General features: G+C 43.4%; 2 protein-coding genes across 2 annotated transcripts in view; one reads left to right on the forward strand and one right to left on the reverse strand.

The window, feature by feature from the left end:
• The first annotated feature begins 1,365 nt into the window (after positions 1–1,365).
• arhgap35b (Rho GTPase activating protein 35b) lies at positions 1,366–11,618 on the forward strand. Its single transcript, XM_063894605.1, has 7 exons — positions 1,366–2,032; positions 3,773–7,656; positions 7,940–8,081; positions 8,385–8,462; positions 8,623–8,754; positions 8,962–9,067; positions 9,160–11,618. The coding sequence occupies exons 2-7, from the start codon at positions 3,940–3,942 to the stop codon at positions 9,563–9,565; spliced, it is 4,581 nt and encodes a 1,526-aa protein (XP_063750675.1). The 5' UTR covers positions 1,366–2,032; positions 3,773–3,939; the 3' UTR covers positions 9,566–11,618.
• Positions 11,619–15,580: 3,962 nt separating this feature from the next.
• Positions 15,581–22,421, reverse strand: part of LOC134872233 (cell adhesion molecule DSCAML1-like) — a 55,263-nt gene continuing 48,422 nt past the window's right edge. Inside the window, exons 26-33 of the mRNA XM_063895439.1 lie at positions 21,913–22,200; positions 21,680–21,835; positions 20,276–20,306; positions 20,050–20,168; positions 19,806–19,955; positions 19,211–19,435; positions 18,350–18,661; positions 15,581–17,367 (exon numbers count right to left, since the gene is read on the reverse strand). Of these exons, the coding sequence (XP_063751509.1) occupies positions 16,943–17,367; positions 18,350–18,661; positions 19,211–19,435; positions 19,806–19,955; positions 20,050–20,168; positions 20,276–20,306; positions 21,680–21,835; positions 21,913–22,200 (1,706 nt within the window). The 3' untranslated portion in view covers positions 15,581–16,942. The remainder of the gene's footprint in view (positions 17,368–18,349; positions 18,662–19,210; positions 19,436–19,805; positions 19,956–20,049; positions 20,169–20,275; positions 20,307–21,679; positions 21,836–21,912; positions 22,201–22,421) is intronic.

Below are 22,421 nucleotides of genomic sequence, written 5' to 3' on the forward strand. Positions count from 1 at the left end.
ATTGCCTGGCTGTTTTTCTTCTCCCAGCAGCCTAAACCAAATGCACACCCACACGGAACCGCTGAGTCCAGATCGATAGAATAACAACACAACAAACGCACAAAAAATGACGACAACTTCAAAGAAAGTAAATGAGACCGCATAAAGCCTCCACTGCAAAGGGTGATAAAACATGTCATACAGTTTATAGCCCCTACATCCGCTAGGAGGCAGTAACGCTAAATTTAATCAAAAAGTAATCAGATATGATGCTGATGACAGCCTCTGTTAAAGGTGGAGGGGCTCGATGGCAGTGTACTGTGATATTACATAGGCAAACTTATGAGTATAATTAGACTACACATGGTTGCACTTATTACATCAGTCTATCTGGGGGTTTTGCACATCACTTCTATCATATTGTATTATATTGTTTTGCTGTATGTAATGCCTGGACTGTCATGGTCCCTGTGTGTGCTTCTCTCTCATTTCTATTTCTTTATTATTATTTAGGCCTATTTATACATTTCCCCCTAAACAGTTTGTCTGTTTACTTAATATTTGTTCTACGGAATGTATTTGTTTACGTCCTATATGATATCATGTAATGACACCTGCCATTGAACACAGTGTTGTGTTTTAAGCATTTTCACTTCTAAAAAATAATGATTCGTATTGTTAACCTACATCTAAGCTAATGCTAATGCTGCAGTTTAACATACACCGTTAACCCATTCTCTTATATAACCCTTTTACTCCTTATCTTTGTTGTGAAGAAGATATTCAGTATTTAAAAAGTGTTGCTCCAAAGCCTAAAGCGGAAAAGTGTTTCTGTTTGGTGTTAAATATGTTAAACCCGTGAATATTATTTTTTGTTTGTTTGCTGCATCAGCCAACTTTACTTTGTTGTAATGGTATGCTTGCTGGTTAGCATTAAAGAGGCTAACGTGTCTCACCGTTTTAAATGAACGCTAACCGTTTTTGTTTTTTTTCAGAGCAATGCAGTCTTTTTTTTTTTATTAAAAATTAAAATACATATTTAATTTAGTTTGTAATGTTAAAGTAGCATTAGTTTACGATAAAACCATAGAAGTTGTAACTTAGTTACGGAAAAAAATAGCCGTACGTTATCTCCGTAAGCTATCATTACATGAGTAACGCCACGTTATAAATCACATAAATCCCCACTTTATTTTGGTTCGTTTAACCCAACAAAACAGTTAACGCAGCCCTGTAACACGTACTTTCCATAGGTAGACATGTCAGTAACAATTATGGAACATTAAGTGTGGTAAGTCTTATAAATAGAGTCTGAATGGTGAGAAATAGATTACTTTGGAGTAACGAGCCCCGCATAGAGCAGCGACCTGCTGCAGTTGTGTGAGGGCGCCGCTGGGTGAGTCTCTCCGCTGCTCCTCTCTCCACAGCTCCCTTTTCCCAGAGAAAAGAATAGGAGAACTAGGTCCGGGGAGGAGGGCCGCCGCCATTATCGGAAAGCTGGCAGAAATAGTACTTTCACACACGCAATCTGCTCATGAATTGACCAGGGCATGAACAGTTTCGGTTCCAGTAGAAACATTATTTCAGACAATACACCACGGCGATTGCAACAAACTCACCGTTGTCTCTCTCGTGTGCGCGGCCGGCCCAGCATTATGTGGGAACAACAATGGACAGAATAATTATTGAAAAAGCAACGTGGTGAACCGAGAGGAAGACGGCTAAGCAGATTTTTATACGCCTGGATTTCTCAACAGGAAACCCCATTGCAAGAACAAATCGGATTGTTCTAGCATTTGGGATATTTATTTTTCATTCCCCGTGTTTAATTGCAACGTTAAGGGTGATGCTGGACAAGAGAATCCAGGCATGGGTAATGGATATTTAAATCTAAGTACGCCATCGCACAAGTTTTTGTTTTATTAGTATTATATGTGAATTGAGAGGACCCATAGTGCATTCTGCGGCTTTATGCTTATGCACATCAGGAGGCGAGGGCTGCGGCAAGGGCTGGCCTGACAGATGCAGGAGGAGAAAGGGAGAAAATGCGATGGTATGTACCCTACACTATGCTATTCTTTATGGGTTATTTCCTCCTGAAGCTGCGGAGGGCTGCACCCTACAGCCAGCTGGGTAAATAAATTCCCTTTAAACATTGTCGGTGTGGAGAAGGTAGACTATCCCAAATTTCGGCTCTGCAATTTCATTATGTAGACAGGCCTGGCGTGGTCAGCCCCTCTGTGTGCACCCTAAAGCCCATGTTAACTGTTAATCCTTTGCTAAACATATACCGTTACTAGATCATATCTTAGCCATGTTGGTTATATAAATGGAATTGATTTAGTGTGTGCTTTAGTAAACTGTTTTTATTTCCGATAGACCGGGCAGTGTGGTTGTTTTTATTCGTAAAGAACTTGTCTGCATTTTGGTATCAGGCCTAGCTCAGCTGAGCGGTGTGGACTGCCCATGGTTGCTTTTGACCCTGCCAGAGCTGTTTGTTTCTAATGTGTGGACACTTCGTGTTACATGTTGTTCATTTCATCATTATTTCATTTGTCATGATGTTTCACTCCAGTCAATCAGACACAATTGAAATTCAGTGCTAATTATTTTTTGCCTGCTATTGAAATTATGAGCACATCAGAAATGCATCAATGTTATTATACTGGATGCATTTATCAATGCTATGATAATAGAAGTTGGCCTATTGGCATTAAGTCTCCCAATGAGCAAGTTCAGTGTCTTTGCAGTGATTGTTCTGTCTCCCTGTTAATAAGTTCTTTATTCAGTCACTGATTTGTCTGTGGAGATTGGGCTGATAGCTGCTGTTTCAGTTAGGTCGAAGAACTCTACATCATATTAATTTTCATGCTGTCACACCACTCACTGATCAGCTGACATTGTCATTTAAAAAGCACTACTCCCAATATGTTTTCTGGTAGGATTAATTAGTGATACCTTTTTTATATCATGGATTCACCTTGATATAAGGCTATGTCTGACTTGGGTGTAAAGACAGATTTCTTTTAGTTTTATTTGATATTAAATAAAATACTTTAATTACTTTAACTTTAGAATTTGGACTGTTGTGGAGACAGAATAGGTTTTTTCTCATCTTCATCTCAGAGGAAATACGATGTGATTTGACATGATATAAACACAGTTATTTGAATAAATAATTAATTACACAGATTAATTATTTATTGATAATAAAAGTTGTTACACAATTGGAAAATAAATCAGTTTTAAAATGTAATGACATTTGCAAAAATCTGTGGGTTTTTCCCATTTGAAATGAAGTTTAATTGACATTATAGTAATAATAATATTTACGATCATGGACAATTCTCAGAGCCCAGTAGTAAGTTGAACCTGCCTTAGTTCCCCTCGAAACATTCTGCCTTACATTTATCACTGACAAGGTCCACTTCTTTAATATCTTTTGGTATACAAAGGAAATGGGCACAAAACACAATAAAATGGCCCTGTCATCATTTTCATTCTCCAATTAGTCAAACTTAATTACTGTGAAGGGAAAAGGCCTTATGCAAGTTGACATTTGCAATGATTATGTGGAATGTATCATGGTATAAAAATACTCTAAGTAACATAACAAAAAATAACAAAGACCATTATCGTGTGAATAAAGCACGTTTTAACATTATGTTTTTATTTGACCATAGTTGTCCTAGGGTTTAGGGTCTGACCTTTTTACCCATTTTAATTCAAAAATGTTGTTCTGTTCATAACCCAGTTGGTCTGATTTTTATTTTTATTTTCTGTTTTTTCACAGGATCTGATATCACAGAAGGACTGAATAAAAGAACCATCTGCTCATATCACTGCATGGCCATTTATTAAAGTCGAAGACCAGCAGAAGAAAGTGAAATCTGATCTCCTCTGTAGAAGTGAACTCCTTTAAACAGTGCCTGTTTGTGGCAGGATGAGCGTCAGCAGGCTATGATGGCAAAAAAGCAAGATGCACGGGCACCCATTTACAATCTCATTGTGGTGGGTTTGTCAGGAACTGAGAAAGAAAAGGGGCAATGTGGGGTTGGCAAATCCTGCCTGTGTAATAGGTATGTGCGGCCAAGTGCTGATGACTTCTACCTGGACCACACATCAGTGTTGAGCACCAGTGACTTTGGGGGTCGAGTGGTTAATAATGATCACTTTTTGTTTTGGGGCGAGGTATCCCGGGTTTTCGAAGAGGGGCCTGAGTGCAGGATGCATGTCGTTGAGCAAACTGAATTCATTGATGACCAGACATTTCAGCCTCATCGTAGCACTGCTATGCAGCCCTATATCAAACGGGCGGCCGGAACCAAGCTGGCTTCCGCAGAGAAGCTCATGTACTTCTGTACAGATCAGCTGGGCCTGGAGCAAGACTTCGAGCAAAAACAAATGCCAGAGGGCAAGCTGCAGGTGGATGGCTTCCTGCTTTGTGTTGATGTCAGCCGGGGCATGAACCGCAACTTTGATGACCAGCTGAAATTTGTCACAAATTTGTACGGCCATATTAGCAAGACTAAGAAGCCCATTGTGCTGGTCCTCACCAAATGTGATGAAGGAGTTGAACGTTACATCAAAGATGCGCATACCTTTGGCATTACAAAAAAGAGTCTACCAGTAGTTGAGACATCTGCACGTTCTAATATAAATGTGGACCTTGCCTTCCTCACGTTGGTTCAGCTTATTGATAAGGGCAGGGGTAAGCCCAAGATCATACCTTACTTTGAAGCCCTAAAGCTCCAGAGTCAGCAGATAGCTTCTGCCAAGGATCGCTATGAGTGGCTTATCAACCGCATAGTCAAGAATCATAACGAAACCTGGGTAAATACCAGTCGACGCATGAACACCTCTCCAGAGTACAAAGAATATGTCTTCTTGGAGGGAACAGCTAAGTGCAAGAAGCTTTTCCAACAGCATGTCTACCGTCTGAAACAGGAGCACATTGAGAGGCGTCGCAAAATATACTTAAGCACTCTTCCTTTAGCACTTAGTTCTTTAGTGCCTGACCTTGATGAGATAGATCAGCTGAGCTGGTCTGGGGTACAGAAGGTCCTCGAGTCCAAGCAGCACTTTGCCCATTGGTTTGTTGTTCTGGAGGACTCACCATGGGAGGATACATCTCACATCGACAACATGGAAGATGAGCGAATCCCTTCAGACCTACTGGAGACAGGTGAAGCAGAGGACATATTTAATGGCCACCTTGAACATCTGCGTAATGAGTGCAGGCGGGCAGAGATGAGGCTGGAGTTCAAACACAAGTTGTCTTCATCTCCTTTTGTCACACCTGGTAGGCCATGGGAGGAGTCCCGCAGCTTTATCATGAATGAAGAGTTCTACCAGTGGCTCGAAGAGACGGAGTACTTGGACCTGTACAACCGCCATCAAAAGGAAATCATTGACCGTGCTAAAGAAGACTTCCAAGAGCTACTACTGGAGTACTCTGAGCTTTTTTATGAGCTTGAGGTGGATGCCAAGCCAAGCAAAGAGAAGATGGGGGCAATTCAGGAGGTTTTGGGCGAGGAACAGAGGTTCAAGGCGCTACAAAAGCTTCCAGCTGAAAGAGATGCTCTGGTGTTGAAGCATATCCACTTTGTCTATCATCCTACAAAGGAGACCTGCCCTAGCAGTCCTCACTGCGGAGACTTTAAGATTGAACAACTTTTAGTTTCACGTTTCCCCACATGTTACCCCTTTTTCGATGTGAAAGCTCATTTTGGGGACACCAAAGCTGACAGAATCAACCTTGTCATACTAGGGAAGGATGGACTGGCCAGAGAATTTGCCAATGAGATTAGAGCTCTCTGCACAAATGATGACTGGTACGTGTTGGATGGGAAGATGTATGAATTGACGCTGCGGCCGATTGAGGGAAATGTACGTCTTCCAGTAAATTCCTTCAACACCCCCACTTTCACCCCTCATGGATGTCTGTGTCTGTACAACTCAAAAGAGTCCCTCTCCTATGTGATTGAAAGCCTTGAGAGACTAAGGGAATCAACTCTAGGACGAAGAGACAGCCAGCTAGCGCAGCTGCCAACCTCACTGCTCCTAGTCACTAAAAGAGGTGTAGGATCATATGTGGATATTGGTGGAGAAACTGCCTTACACCTAATCACACAGGGACAGCAGGTGGCAAGGAGGTTGCAGTGTAGCTTTTTAGACCCTGCCTCCCCTGGTGTGGGCTATGGCCATAACGTCAATGAGTCCCAAATCAACCAGGTGCTGAGGGGCCTCCTGGATATTAGGAGGAGCACATCCTTTAGTAGCAGCTCCCCGCCCCTCCTCCCTGAGCCTCCAGGGCTCAGAGACTCCCCTCATCAGCCAGCGCAAGAGGCAGACCTTCGAATTGTCATGTGCCTAATGTGTGGGGACTCCTATGACGTCGAGCAGCTCCTATCCCCTTTTCTGATGAATCAGCACTGCAGGCCCATGTCTAATTGTGGCACCTCTGTGCTGTTGGAGCAGACCGTTGGCGGACACAAGCTGGCGATAGAGCTCTCTCTGCTCTCATACCACGCCTCTTTCACTTTGCGCAAGAGCAGGTTAGTGCACGGCTATATTGCTGTGTACTCGGTCTCCCGAAAAGCCTCCCTGGAGACGCTTTGTGCATTCCTGTGTGAGGTTCAGGACATCATCCCGGTTCAGCTGCTAGCGGTGGGAGATAGCCAGGCCGAGCTCACTGACAGCGACTACGCCTGTGAGCAGCAGATCCAGGGCGAGGAGCTAGCCCATGAGATCGAGGGTCGCTTCAATAGTGTGGTTTGTGGATCTGGGGGGGTTGTGGGAGGTCTGCACAGGATAGAAATGTTCCATTCTTTTCTGATGGAGGTGGTAGAGAAACGCAACATCGTGGAGGCAACGCACATGTACGATAATGTGGCTGAAGCATGCACCAATGAAAACGTATACTCCCCACGCTGCAGTTCTCCCAGTCCCGTCACCATGTTTCTGGATTCAGAGGACGATGTAGAGCCTTCTCCGCCGTACTATGATGGCACACTCACTTCTCATGGTGGGGGCTTCAACCTACCTGACTTAGATTCAAGTGACATCTCTGTCATCTCTGAAATCAGAGACTTTGAGAACAAACTCAACAACAAAATACCCCCACAAGCAAGAGTTAAACCAGGCGTCACTTTTGACTTCCGGAAGGTGAGCCGTAACCCGTATATGGATACGATGGGTCACCGTCGCTCCCTCCCCTCTGCGGTTACCTGGGTTCCTGGTGGGGATGTGGGTTACGATCCCTCCGACTACGCCGAACCCATCGACGCCGTTTCAAAACCCCGCCCCAGTAATGAAGAGATAATCTACTCGGTCCCACACGACAGCACGCAAGGCAAAATCATCACTATCCGCAACTCCAACAGGATGCACTCTAACGGAAACGGCTCTGACAGCGAGGCAGACAGCAGCTCCCTGGAGCGAAGGAGGAAGTTCTCAGCAGCGGGGGTGAAGCCTCGTCTTTACCGCGACCGCTCCAAGCGGCTCGGCAAGTTCAGCAGCTTCCGCACAAGCTTCATAGGTAGCGACGATGAGATGGGAGCTCTTCCAAAGACCAAGGAGGATGACTTCGGGACCCTGAAAAACGAAAGTCTGAACGAGGAGAGCGAGGACCCCAAAAAGAGGAACATTCTGAAGAGCCTGCGACGAACAGCCAAGGTGTGTATTCAGCTCCTTCAATCCTTTAGAAAAGTAGCTAATTGTCAACTGTTTTCTTAAATGTTGTCGGAATGATTAACTGCAGTCATTCCTATAGGTATTATGATAGCAGGTTTACAGATGGTATAATATTTGCGGGGGGGGGCACTGTTTAATCAGTTTATAATGTGTTGGGGAGGATCCACATAAAGCTTCTGACTAAATTCAACAAGTGCCACTTAGAAACATCCTAATTATCCGTGTTGGAGACACCAATGGAGTCCTCTCTTCCTTTTTTCTGCAGAAAACAAGAACAAAGCCTCGTCCAGCAATTCCCAAGCCCCCGGAGAGCACTTACTTCGGGGTCCCTCTAGTGAATGTGGTTTCCCCAGACAGACCCATCCCGCTCTTCATCGAGAAGTGTGTCCGCTACATTGAGACCACAGGTACGTTGTCTTTTACACATTTTGCTGCTCTGCATGTGAGCAAAATCTGATTTAGGAAAGGAAATTCGTGAGTTTTATTTCCTAACTGCAGCTTAATAATTCTAATGTTATTGATGATACATTATGATTACCTGTGTGTGACCATATCTTATGTGAAAGTAATACGTGGATTTATTCAGTGAAGTTATCCCGGAGACGCTGCTAGCACTCTATTTCAGAGTGTTTGTGCTTTGCTTGCTTCCCACTGGGCCCCCCACCCCATGTCATCCCTATTTTCTCTATGATGCACTCTCTTTTCCTCAGGGCTGAATACTGAGGGGTTGTACCGAGTAAGCGGCAACAAGTCAGAGATGGAAGGCATGCAGAGGCAGTTTGAGCAGGGTGAGCCCATCATCAGACTTGTTTGACGTGTAATTATGTGTCTGCCTCCTCAAAACATAAAGAGAGAGTTGCTAAAGGGAAGTGACATGCAGCTGAATGTTGCTCCTGATGGCTGTATGTTTTCTATGCTCCCTCTAACGCTCTCTTTCTCCTCGTACAGACCACGGATTGGACCTGGTGGAGAAAGACTATGCCATAAACACTGTGGCTGGAGGCCTCAAAAGCTTCTTCTCTGAGCTGCCGGACCCCCTGGTGCCTTGTCCTCTGCAGCAGGACCTACTGGATGCTTTCAGTAAGCAAACACTGCTGAGCAGGGAGGGTCTTCACAAGAACATAAAAAAAAGATTATTTCTTTAGGAGGGAGGGTGGGGGGTGCTGGGAAAGTTTTGGAGGATCTGTTTTGCTTAGTGTTCACAAAATAATATTCATGGTAGTACAGAGACATTCAAATGGCTGTGGGCAACAAGGAGTATTAATGGCAGCTTCCCTCTGTGTGCAGAAATCAATGACCGGGAGCAGAGGCTCTACACCATGAAGGATGTCCTGAGGAGGTTCCCCAGGGAGAATTATGATGTCTTCAAATATGTAGTGAGCCACTTGCACAAGTAAGACCACTGTTTAAATCACTGATGGATGTGTTGTCTTGTTTTTTTCAGTATATGATGAGTCACTTGTGGTGTGTTTGTTTTCTCCTCAGGGTGAGCCAGCTGCACCGGCTGAACCTGATGACCAGTGAGAACTTGTCCATCTGCTTCTGGCCCACCCTCATGCGGCCGGACTTCACCACTATGGACGCCCTGACGGCCACGCGCACCTACCAGACAATCATCGAGATCTTCATCCACCAGTGTGCATTCTTCTTCTACAACCAGCCCCTCCTCGACTCCCCCACAGGCCTCGCGGGTCTCCCCGCCTCCCCCACCACCACCCTCAGCTCTGCCTACTCCTGTTACCGTTCGTCTCCGCCCCACAACGCTGCACATTTCAGCCCTCTGCAGCAGTCTCCGCCTACCACCCCCCAGTCTCCCCTGCAGTCCCTGCTCCCTCCCCTCCACCAGCACCCCCACTCCCACCACTCCCCTGCCGAACAAGAGACGCTGTGAGAGACGGTGACGCCACATGTGCCCAAGATGATGCTGGACCTTATCACCTATACACTAAAAAGAAAAAAATAAGAAAAAAGAAGCGTGCACTTGCACACCACCTCTTCCACTCTGGACAGCTGAGGTCATGAAGGGAGGAGGGAGTGAAGGAGAAACTTCACTATCCTGCCATTTGTGTCCATACTTGTGTGCATCAGGGCGCAAAGCGACCATTATCAGTGACTCCTCCTCTGGCCTCTGAGCCCCCTCTCGCCGGAAGGTTACCACACGGCCAGAGGAGTCCGTCACAGCCTCTCATCTACAGCCTCCTCTTATCCTACACTACCAAGAAATAGAAACGTTAAAGCCAAGCTGGAAGAATTGATTTGTGGCCATCTTGTTTTTATCCGTGTGAAACTGTTGTTTTGTTCATCCTGAAAGTACTGCCACTGGATTTTTAGACTGCTCTTCTGTAGGTCCTTTGGGCGGCGATTTGAGGTTTACCTTTGGGTTTTCTCATTGGCTCTACTTGAGTGGTCAGCATGGGGAGGGAAAGGGGGGGGGGGGGGTTACACATCCAGGGATGCACTTTAATGATCACTGTTGTTTTCCCCTCTAAAGGGTTCTTGTTTTGTTGACATTCTGTTTTCTTGTGTGTTTTTAAGTTCACAGCTCAAACAGCCATACCCATTGCCTCTACAGAGCTCTGGTAGATCAAACTTTGTTTACATCAAACTTGTTTTTTGTATCCACAAACGTACCTGAAGCACTTTTTTGATAGTGTAGTATTAAATTTGAAGAAATGCCACGTTTGTTAATTGTCCATATTGTTTGTATTTAGTGGCTGAATGTGGCATCAGTGCAGGCTTTTTGTAAAAACTTACGTTCTTCTTAGTGGATCCAGAAGTCCCATTTGAGGTTGATGGGAAATCTGAATTTGCTCATAATCACCCAGCCATGTGAAGGAATGGTTTTCTTTTAGAGATGGTCTTCTTTCTAGCTGTCGGTTGATCAGAGCGGATGTTTAGGGAAGTTTGGTTTAATTACACCGATATAATATCAGAAGAATCTTCCTGCTATCAGTCAAGTGAAGGAGAACATTTTGCCATTTTTTAATGTGTAACCTAATTGTACCATAACACCACACAATTGCCATCTGGTGTCTATTGAAACCAAACGCTTGAAACATGATAGGATGCTGGACGTGTTGCTGTGGCTGTCTATCTAAAGCTGTTTGTACTCATCTAATATTAAGGACCTTTGACTCAGAAGGTTTAGTATTTTCAACGCACTGTTACCGCTAGTCCTGCTACACAATACAATGACCAGTAGAAGTAAAAAAAATGGTGTATGGGATACATTCAGGAGGAGGGAGCTCTGTGTTTTAAAAAATGCCCCCCCAGACACTGAGGTTCTGAAGGACCGTGGCGTTTTTTTGTTGCAACAATGTCAGACTAGTCTGGCATCGTAGTATTTGGGATCACCACCGACTGGTACTTTTGGGAAAGCTGTTTGGAAGTCAGTCATTTTACGTGTTCCTGGGGCTGAGGGCTCTTCTCAAAGCGCTCAGAGCTCTCCGGCACCTTCCCCACTATAACACGACTCCCGGGAGTATATAATCTTACCACTTCTGACACAACCTTTGGCAAAATGTGCTGCTCAATGGGCAAAAAGTGAGTGCATACTCCTCTATAATGGTTGTTTATTTGTATGTTGGGGAACACCACCCGTTAGTCAATGGTAGAAATCATTTCTAGTGTGTATTTCAATGATTGAAAGTCCATTTTTACAATTTTTGTGAATGGTTCAAGGCCACTTAAGTTTAGTGCATGATTTAAAAAATAAAAAAAACACACAAAGGGAGGAGGAGGCAAGCCTCTCCCAGGTTTAAAACATGAAAATTAGTGCGAGAACAAAAACAAAATGCTGGAGTGAAATAGCTGAAACGTGAAAAGTTTATGTACTGTGCACCAAGAGCAAACCATGGAATTTGTCCAACTGAGACCAGTGTTTGAAGATGAAGGCCTTATGTGAACTGTATAATAGTTAATAAATTAAATCTTGTAAAATTGTTCTAAGCTTCCTTGTGTCTTTCATTGAGCCTTTTAATAATCTTTTAGGTATCTCCATCCATTGATAACACATTTTCAACGTTGAAAAGAAATTGGTACTTAATGTCTGATTCTAATTTACACAGCCACATGCTAGCAGTTAAATTAATGTTGTCACAACAAAGGAGCCCGGGGAAATCAAGAATAAAAAGCATATAATTTAGCTGCACAAAAATGTCAGCATTTTGTGAAATTGGAGGGGAGGGCTCATGGCTCATTTTCAAAAGCCCCTGTTGCACCATGCTGTCACCTGACAAAATATCAGACAGGCTATAATTATCCACATATCTCACTAGTGGTTAAAACTGCTGATGGACACCTTGCTAAACAATGCATAAATGCGAACTAAAGATAAACGGAGGGCCGAGCTAAATCAACATTTAATTTAAAAGTCTTCAAAACTCTCAATGAAGCAGAGGAAAGATTCTGCACAACACATCCTACTTACAGAAAGACCTCTGCCACAGGGCAGGTGACTCTGAAACACATCAATTATTCACAGCATATCCTTCATGAGTGACTGCACAGTTTTGGTAGAACGAACACACACACACACACACACACACACACACACACACACACACACACACACACACACACACACACACACACACACACACACACGGTATCCGTTGACCCTTGCAGAGTGACTGGACAGTATAATGCGGTAGTGCCCTCTTGTGGCTGAATAGAGTTACAGGAGGGAGAAGAGGTGGGCGTCTGGTCACGTGTTACCCTGGTTATCATGTAACACTCGATTCAAAAGTAGAATACCAGTCACTGTGTCCTGCTGTACCTATGTTGACACGCTTTTCTATTTTTACAGTCTATTTTCTGCACAATTTCACAAATAAAATAGCACATCTGACTTCAAAAAAGTCCGATATATCTTTTGTACCTTTATGTTTTTTCTATATAAGGTACATCAGAGAAGAGTGGTTTTGACATTAGTTTATACAACATTATTTATGTGATTGTTTGGTGTGGAATCAGTTCAATCAGTACATTCATCTGCAAACTCAGCAGCCTGAGATTACAGACGCTGTGGTTTATGCGGATGATGTTATTGAGCACATTTCTGAGAAATTGAGGATGTTTCCTAAAAAAATATATGCCACACATTTCACTGAATGAGGCCTATCACATGATAGAGTTTAATTATACTTTTCATTGATATTGGCACATTAAGCGCTTACAGGAATAAATCGATGGCGGCCGTGGACATGCCCTCTGTGAGCTGCAGCCTGTCACTACCCCCCCTCTCCTGTTAAGTTACAGGCTGTTCAGGATGGTTATTAATATTGATAGTGTTCAATGTATAACCTGATTATTCTACAGGGTATGAGGTTCGTTCATGTGTTCCCCGTGTACCCTATAGTTATTCAGTTATTGAAATACTTTTAAACATAAAAAAGTTCAGTTATTTAAAACACAACAGATGTATACGGGCAACTCATCCCCCCTATCAACCCCCACATTTCCATTTGTTGCTCATTGATGGTGGCACTGTACCCCATAATATTATATTAGGTACGTATTACTACAGTATAACTATGTTTTTAAAACCCAAATGGCTACCCCCCTTTTCCCAGATTTCATATTATAGTCCCTTGTAACTGGATATATGTACACCGATCAGCCGCAACATTAGGACCACCTGCCTAATATTGTGTAGGTCCCCCTTTTGCGGCCTAACCAGCCCTGACCCGTCGAGGCCTGGACTCCTCTAGACCTCTGAAGGTGTGCTGTGGGGTCTGGCTCCAGGACGTTAGCAGCAGATTCTTTAAGACCAGTAAGTTACGAGGACGGGCCTCCATGGATCGGACTTGTTTATCCAGGATATCCCACAGATGTTCGATTGAATTGAGATCTGGGGAATTTGGAGGCCAATTCAACACCTTGTGCTGTTGTCGTGTTCTTCAGAACATTCCTGAACCGTCTCTGCAGTGTGGCAGGGCGCGTTATCCTGCTGAAAGAGGCCATTAGGGAATACCATCTCCATGAAGGGGTCAGAATACGCAGCTCAATACACAACCAACTGTGATGCTCTGTGTGTTCTGACAGCTTTCTAACAGAACCAGCATTAACTGTTTCAAGCTCTTCAATTAGATTGGACCAAACGGGCCAACCTTCACTCCCCAGGTGCATCAATGAGCCTTGGCCGACCATGACCCTTTCGTTTTCCTTCCTTGGACCACTTTTGGCAAGTACCGACTGCTGCAGACCGGGAACACCCCACAAGAGCTGCAGGTTTGGAGAAGCTCTGACCCAGGCGTCTAGCCATCACAGTTTGGCCCTTGTCAAAGTCGCTCACATCCTTACTCTTGCCCATTTTCCCTGCTTCCAAAACATAAACTTTGAGGACAAAGTGTTCACTTGCTGTCTATCATCTCTGTATGTGAAGAAGCATTTTTCTGAGTCTGAATAAATAAACATAATCCTCAGGGAAACTGTAGTTTTGGCTGGATACTTTAAATACATAACAGAAAGCATTCATTACAACGTGTTGGTGTGGATTTTCTGAAGATAAGGCATAAATATTGTGATGATAAATTGCTGGCATTCCCCAAAGTCAGTATAATTGAGGGATGGCATGTTAGACGATGTGGCTCAGTGGGTTAGTGGCCCGATCTTTGGATTGGTGGAGCACTGGTTCAATCCCCACTGCAGTCAGAATGTCGTTGTTTCCTTTGGCAAGACATTTCACCTCAAGTTGCTCCTGTGGGGATCGGCCACAGTATTGGGTGTATGAAAGTCGCTTTGGATAGAATATGTCTGTATATGTTGACTATCTATTGTTATTGGATTCTCATTTCATACTGGATATCTATTTATATGTTCATATAATCGGAGCACCAACACCAGATTCTTCGCTCACAGGTCGGTCCGACAACACTCCCTGTATAGCACTACCCCTCCCCTCTTAATCTGAAACAAATGGCAATAAAAACATTTCCAGATGCAAACAAACCTGTTGAGAACGACAGAAGCCATGACGTATGAAAGATAGCTTTATTGCACAAGGTGTTAGAATGATCTTTTTAGTTTTTGCTTTCTTTTCATAGAAAATGTACTTTTGAACACAAGCAATTGCTATAACAAGCAACTCAAACAAATGTTTGGGATACCCTCAACATTTTTTTTTGTTTGTTTTGTTTTTCATACGTTTTTTCCTTCAATTTTTCCCTTTTAGCAAGCATGCAATGATTTTTTGAGGATGAACAAAATACAAAATAATGAGAATAAAAAAAGTAAATAGGACAAATGACGACATCAAACAACCTTTAAAAAAGAATAAAAATCCAACAAATTAGTATCAAAAACATAAAGGGAAAGAAAAATGTGTTTTTTTGCCCATTTCAGAAGTAAAATATTTTTATTTTTGATACTATTTCAATTTTGAAAGTGGGGCATTCGACCCTGATGTGTCCCCTGATTTATTCTGACAAAATAGCTCTTCATACAAAACTGTGTTTTATGTACAAGACTTAATCTATAAACAACACTGACAGAGGTGGAGGTGATGGATCTAGTATGTTTAGGGTGGTGAACTTTTACTTTTAATTTATCTGAAGGGGGGGGGGGGGGGGGGAGTCAGAATGCTTCTGGTTTGCGGACCGACTACAGTCCAGTATTTACACAACAGCAGTTTGTGTGACGAAATAGCTACGAGTCCCTGATTTCACTTGGATCTACCCACCGGCCTTAATGCTGTTCGGCTTCTGGAACCAAAACATTTGACAAAACCCCAAACAAAACAAAAAATAGAGTATGATGGATGAAAACCAACAGACACCCCGGCCCCTAAACAAACAAACAAAGCAAAATGGATAAATAAATAGAAAACATAAAACGCTATCATGGAGATGCTTCCAAAAGACATTCCAATAGGTAACGTGTGAATGTACAAAATGGAAGGGGGGGGGGGGGGGGGGGGGGAGAAGGCGGGACATGTACAGTACTTCAGACAGGGCAACAACAAAGATATCAATTGAGTGATCATTATATCATTTTTCAAAGCTGAACTCCCTGACGTATATCATCGCTCAATATTATAGTATTTTGACTTCATTCACATCATCGCTGGGATCCTTTCTGCGTTAATACTGTATCAGAACATAAACCTTATTCATGGGTCTTTAAACGCTACAGGACATTAGATTGTTTCCATAATAAACAGCAGAGTTTAAACCAGGGAGACGATCCTTCGTTGACCCAGCCTTCCTTTCAGAAACTCAAACTAAAATAACATTTTAAAAGTATTTTCCCCTCTCAACATTGGGCTTGGGAGGGGCCGCTCCATGTCCATACAGGAGACAAACACTCTTCTCTTCATACAGTAACATACAGAGCACCCCGTATACATACTTACATTTCTTTCTTTAGTCCAACCTTTTTTATTTTAAATTTCTCTTCGTTAAATTCCATGATTGAGCGATTGTCTCGTTCTTAAATTTGACATGAACATTAAATTGCTGTATATACTACTACACTATGGTAGTACATACAATTTATACTTTGTCATAATTTCATTTAAATGTCAATAATATACCTACATAGAAATATATATGTAAATTCTTTATAATACCAAATATTCTCTATTTGTGATGTGAGAACGGGCTTATTTGGGCTGTCGTGATTTGTTTAAAAAGTGAGACACTGTTCAGCTGGAGAGAGGTGTGTGCAGGGCGCTGATGTGATCGATCTTTCTTGGAGGACAACCTGAATCTTTTCTTTTGGATTCACCGTAAAGAGAACATATGCCAATATCTTTTTGGGACTTTAGGAGACACACAGAGGGCAAGAGAAACAGTAAGAATAGGGAACTGAACTGGAAGTCCTGCAAATCGACAATAATACTGAAACTATGGAGGACAGTATGCGTGTGCGCATGAGAGACAGGATGGCCACACAGCTTCATACTGGCTATCGTAGTCTTCATCGTCATAAACAAAGAGCTTCAGCTCCTCAATTAAAGTCAATATATCCAAATGACCACAGAATCACTTCCTGTTTTTTTAGCTGTGCTACTCCTGCGGGCGGAGCCGAGCCGAGCACCAGCCGGCTGGATCTGTTAGTTGGAGTTAGTAATTCTTTTAAAGAGTCCCAGGTGAACATTAAAGTAGGGTTAGCTGGGTCTCTGTCCGGGAGGAACCTATCCCGAAGAAAATTAGAGCCACGCTGGGCAGATCACCATTAGTCAGGTTTGATAGAAAGATGGTGGCATGCCCTTTCTGACCCAGACTGGAGAGCAGCAGCGGGACAGCAAGTCTGTGCAGGACGGCGGCTACACCAGCGTGTATGACTTGGAGTACGCCCCCGCGCTCTGTTTCTGCAGTCTCCCCAGAGCGGAGGAGCTACTCTCCAGCAGCGAGTCTCTGGAGCCGCCCACCTTGTTACTGTTGCTGCTCGTGCTGGAGGTGGAGGCTGTGGCCGCGGTGTTGGAGCTGGGCATGGTGAGAGTCCTCTGGGGGAGGGTGGAAGTGCCCGAGCTGGCGCCCAGGCTGCTCAGCCCGGAGTGGCCCAGCGTCAGGACCTGCTGCTTGCTGGGGTCTAGAGTCTTGTGGCGGCCCTGGGTGTGGTACGCCCGCTGCGTCAGGCTGCGGATGGAGGCTTCCCGCGGCGGCACTGCTGGGCACGGGTCGTGCAGCTCCCCTTGCTTGCGGAAGAATGGATCTGTCTTCATGTAGAGGGGGAGGTTGCAGAATTCACCTAAGAGGGGCGAGAGGAGTGTTTGAGATTAAAGTTTCCTGTTTTAGTTCAGAAACAGACTGCAGTGGAACGCAGCAGGTCCAACCATCACCCCACATACAACAGGAATATCCTGTAAAATAAATGTATAGTTTTTAAGCTTGTATCCTATCCTGAATCCAATTATTTTAATTAACCTAACCTTCTTTTTCTATTGCAATGCTGTTTCTATACCAACTATTGGTGAAATGATCTATGATCTGTGTGTGCAAGGTGTATACAGCCCCGGAAAAAATTAAGAGACCACTCCAAATGTTTCTTAAATCTTAAATGTATGGCAGCCATTCCAGTGTCTGTTGAGTTCCAACACAGAAAAAAATCGTTTAAATGAAAGAAATTTCTATAAATAGGAAAACCGGAGAAGCTGATAATGCTCAAGTGTATATGCTTATAGCTATCCTATTTTACAGTTTCTGTTTAGTTTTATTGTAATCACGCGTTTTTCCTTGTCTTTTTTGACCCTCCCTAGCTGCTGTAATAGACCTTATCACTGGTTTCTTCTTTTCTTCGTGCTTTTATACCTATATACTAAACCATGGTACTGGTTACTTTTAATTTGATTCTTAATGTGTGAACAGAAACCCGGACTTTGCGCGTGACATATGAAATATCAGTATGACTCCTTCCTTTTTGTGTAGATTTAGTCGGTCTGGTCAACTGTATACACACGTACATGTAATACCTTTCCCCACAGACTCTAGTTAACCCCCGCTTCATATTTATATTTGTTGGGAGAAACATCTGTTCCAGCCCTATTGTATATTCTTTTTGGTAATAAATGTCATACTTTGGATTGAGTCTCTGGCTTCCCATTCCTCTCGGTCCGGTGTCAGGGTATGGCTGGTTCAAAATAAAATCGTAGAAGCAAGAATCTGCTGCCTTTAGTATCTTTACCGTGCTGAGTCAAAAAGAGGTCAGGTTTCATGCATCCTTTGGTACTTACTTTTATTAGCGCGGTGGGGAATGGGCACCGCCACATTTTTCCCGCGGTCGTAGTCCTGCGGTTTGGGCGGCGAGGCAGTGAAGCGGCAGATGCCGGGCTCAGAGGGCGTGCTCAGGGAGGTCATGCTGTCTGCGGGGTCGTTGGTGCCTGTGGTCATCTGGTCGGACGAGCTGTCGGAGATGAAGCACTCTGTGATGGTGAACTTAGCGTGCTGCAGGTGCTCCTCCAGCTTGGCATGCTCGTAGGCCCTGGCCAGCTCCTCGTAGGTGGAGGAGGCGCTCTCTGTGGACACCATGCTGTTCCGACCCTTATCTGGAACACATACATAATGTACATTTACTAAAAAAACACAGGTTTGATTTAAACAGTGAGGAAAACATTGCCGTAGGTGGTTTGACTGATTTAAAAAAAACCTTATTTAAGGTATTTTTTTAAACTGTTGGTCCTTAATTCATCATTTATGGTTTATGATTTTATGTGAATGGGCAACTATATCATCATTTGTTTCATGTCTAACCTTGATGCTTAATGCAATGACTTTACTATCTGTTGTTTGTTATTTACAGATGCATTTATGATGTATATATTGTTTAGATGCCTCTGGATGGACTAACATTAGACAAAAACACTGTATTGCGGCTATAATTGTTGTTTTTGATATTCTTTAATGATACTACATACTGGAGGTGGATTACATAACCTGTGGAATACAATTTGCCCGGGGAAGATTAGAGTGAATTTTTCTTTTCAAGAACTAAAATCGTTTCCGTTTTTTTTTTATTGAAGAACTGCTATTTGCTTTTGCTTTACAATTTTAACTATTTAAAAGCAGTAAGTTATCAGTGTCATTGATTGACGCACCTGTGTCCTGCGACAGGCTGGCGCTGTAGCTGTCGCTCTCAGTGGCGGTGATGCCGTGAGAGCCCATCGTCCGCCAGTCGGAGGTCAGAGTTCGGGCGGAGGCCGTCGACTGGCTCTGGCTCGGCCGGCTCAGCGTCCACTGGCTGGAGTATCTGTTCCTGGAGCTGTGGGCGGACTTTATGCTCTTCCTGGACACTGGGTCTGAGAGAGGATCAGAGGACAGCTCTGTGTTACAAAGACTGTGTATCCATGTATTGATCATGAAGAAAGCTAGATACTGACTTAACAGACTCAAATGGAAGATGTTAAATTCAATATGAGATTAGGGATACAGATGAATTAATCTGATAGCTATAACCGCTAATTACCAGCTCTCATGGTCGATACTGATAACACCACATACCTGTAGCTAATTCACACCTACACCACAGAAGAGTTTAGATGAAGCGAACAAAGACGGATGATTTATTATTCCTTAGCTTGGACAAACATCATCAAAACCTCATTATATAAAACTCCCAATATTTGCTCTCTTTGGATTTACCTGCTCTATTTAATGTACCGTCCCATTCTTTGCTTAGAAAAACAAACTCACTCGTGCCTGGGCGGATATCGGACATGTCGATCAGAGGCCCAGAGTTCTGGATGAGGGCCTGGTGGTGCAGAGACACGCCTGTGCAGAAGTTCTGCGGATTCACTGATTGGCTGAACTCAGTGTCTGTCACCGGCACCGCTGCCTTGTCCTCTCCTGTAGCAAAAATGAAGATAAACAACAGTTAGACAAAAGGAAAAACACATCACTAACATAAGCTAGTAGCAGTCTGTGTCTCGCCACATGCCTATTTGTTTGATGCCTTCCTTGTCCTCGATGAGTAACTGGACACGTGGGATGTCAATGTGGAGCCTCGGTCCTTGAGGAGGGCCCTTCACCGGAGTGTCTATACTGCGATTGTTCTTGCTGCTCACACACATGGAAAAAACATTTGGTCAGATTCTATTTGGGAGTTGCGCTATGAAAAAAATGACTTCCTCCTCTAAAGCTATGCCCTTAAAAAAGTCTCTTACCTGATAAGCATCTCAGCGAGGCTCTTAGCATCTATAAGAAAACAAGATCTTAGTCAGACTATGTTTGGCTGTAACGATGAACTTCATTACATGCAATAACACCGATCTCTATCTGTCTCCCTTTTTTTTACATTATATTTATTGGGTTTTATAACAAAGAAAGAACATACAGAAACACATACATACATAAAAGGTCTCCTATTATGCTCTTTTATGGCCTATGTTATAGGTGTTAATTATATATAAAAACATGTCTCTGACTTGTTTTGCTCAAAATACCAAACAGATCATGCATTTTAGCATGTCTACTATCCCTCTGTTTCAGCCCCGTTTTCGAAAGTGCTGATTCTGTGACTTTCCCTTTCATGCAAATGAGCTGAAGCTGGCCATGCCCCTTTGGAGTGCATGCAGCTCTCTGTCTGAAGAGAGAAGTTTCTAACAGAGAAAACTCAGCTAAATGCTGCCGTGATTAAACCCCATGTTATGTTCCAAACCACATCCAGCATTATTTCTGAAACACTTCTCAGTGTTTACCACTAGAACAGAGACATTATATGTACTATATATACAACAAATCTAAGTCCCTCCTGCAGACATCCTGCTGAATACACACACACACACACACACACACACACACACACACACACACACACACACACACACACACACACACACACACACACACACACACACACACACACACACACACACACAGAGGTGCTGCGGAGGGGGGTCAGCTCCTATGGGGGGTGATAGGTTGGGACGTGTCACGTGGGCGGGATGTTGCCAGGAGTTCAATGTAAAGCCAGCCCACATTTCTGTTATGACATCATATCGGCAGCAAATCTGGATCAGCTCGTTTGTACCCCCGTTTTTAAAGATGTGTGTAAGGAGTAAAAGAGAGAGGGTTGTATTTTCTGACACTTTGTGAGTCTCCTTACACAACGGGGACACATATTTATATATAAAAGACATCAAAAAGTGCTTTTTGCATAATAGGGGACCTTTAACAAATGGGAAAATAAAACTCCCCTCCCCCCAACCCCCACCGTCAACATCGAACATTCAGGGAAACTTCACAGATTGAAAAGAAAAAGGAGTAAATACAATCAGATAAAGTGAAGGATGTGAAACAATAATACAAAAAATAAATATGAACGTATAACTTGTTTCTATATTTACAGATAATACTAATAATTATTATTATTATTATTAGTACTATTATTATAAGCAGCATTGTTATTATTCCTTATTTTTTATCAGTGTTTGATAGCGATATCCATCAAGTTCACTCGTCAATTTCCACTTGATCACTCTCAAGGAAATGCATCCCCATATCCCCCATATTTCCTTAAATTTATATTATTAGGTTAATTTTTATCTGTCCTTTTTCTCCCTCCTCACCTCTAAGTCGTTTGAGCCTCTTCTCCTTGCGTTTCTTGCGGATTATAAAGAGCAAAGCGATGCCCAGGGTGACCAGGATGACAGGAGAGCCGATGGAGAACAGTTTCTTCACATCATCCCCTTCTCCACGGGCGGATTTAATGGGAGGGATTGTACCTGCGGAAAGCAAGGGAACATTTACAACAGACAAGTCAATGAAAGGTACTCGGATAGAAAAGATGTAGGATACTTACTGCCGTCGTAGTCGGTGGTGGCAAACTGGGAGCTCTGGTTGCCGCAGCCCGCGCTGTTGCAGGCCTTCATCTTCAGCTCGTACCAGGTGGCCTCGCGCAGCTCGCTGAGGAACAGCTGAGAGGTGGAGTTGGCTTTAAGGCTCTGCCACGCCCAGGTGCCTTTGGGCCTGAAGTCCAGCATCATGTCAGTGATGGGGCAGCCGCCGCTGGTCCAGCCCTGCAGGTTGATCCCCGCGTGAGTGGAGTTGATGTGTGTGAGCAGCGGCTGATCCTTGTTGAATACTGGTTCTGTCACCAAGAGAAGAAAAGACACAGAGTTTAGAAGGGCACCAGTGATAGCAACATCATAATCAAAACTTTATTTGTATAGCCCAATATCACAAAACACATTTGTCTCAGTGGGCTTTACAGATTAGAAACAAACAACATTGTAAATGATGGAGTTACAGCAAAATGAGAAGACAAGATAATAAAATAAAATAAAAAACAAGATAACAATAAAAGACAAT

The sequence above is a fragment of the Eleginops maclovinus genome, chromosome 11 (genome assembly GCF_036324505.1).
Source record: "Eleginops maclovinus isolate JMC-PN-2008 ecotype Puerto Natales chromosome 11, JC_Emac_rtc_rv5, whole genome shotgun sequence".
Classification (NCBI taxonomy): domain Eukaryota; kingdom Metazoa; phylum Chordata; class Actinopteri; order Perciformes; family Eleginopidae; genus Eleginops; species Eleginops maclovinus.

What these genes read in the sequence shown, in the direction of transcription:
- arhgap35b (XM_063894605.1), top strand. Translation starts at nt 3,940, where the DNA reads ATGATGGCAAAAAAGCAAGATGCACGGGCACCCATTTACAATCTCATT. An exon ending in CCGCTACATTGAGACCACAG is followed by an intron (nt 8,082 to 8,384) that starts GTACGTTGTCTT and finishes TCTTTTCCTCAG; the next exon opens with GGCTGAATACTGAGGGGTTG. An exon ending in GCAGAGGCAGTTTGAGCAGG is followed by an intron (nt 8,463 to 8,622) that starts GTGAGCCCATCA and finishes CTCCTCGTACAG; the next exon opens with ACCACGGATTGGACCTGGTG.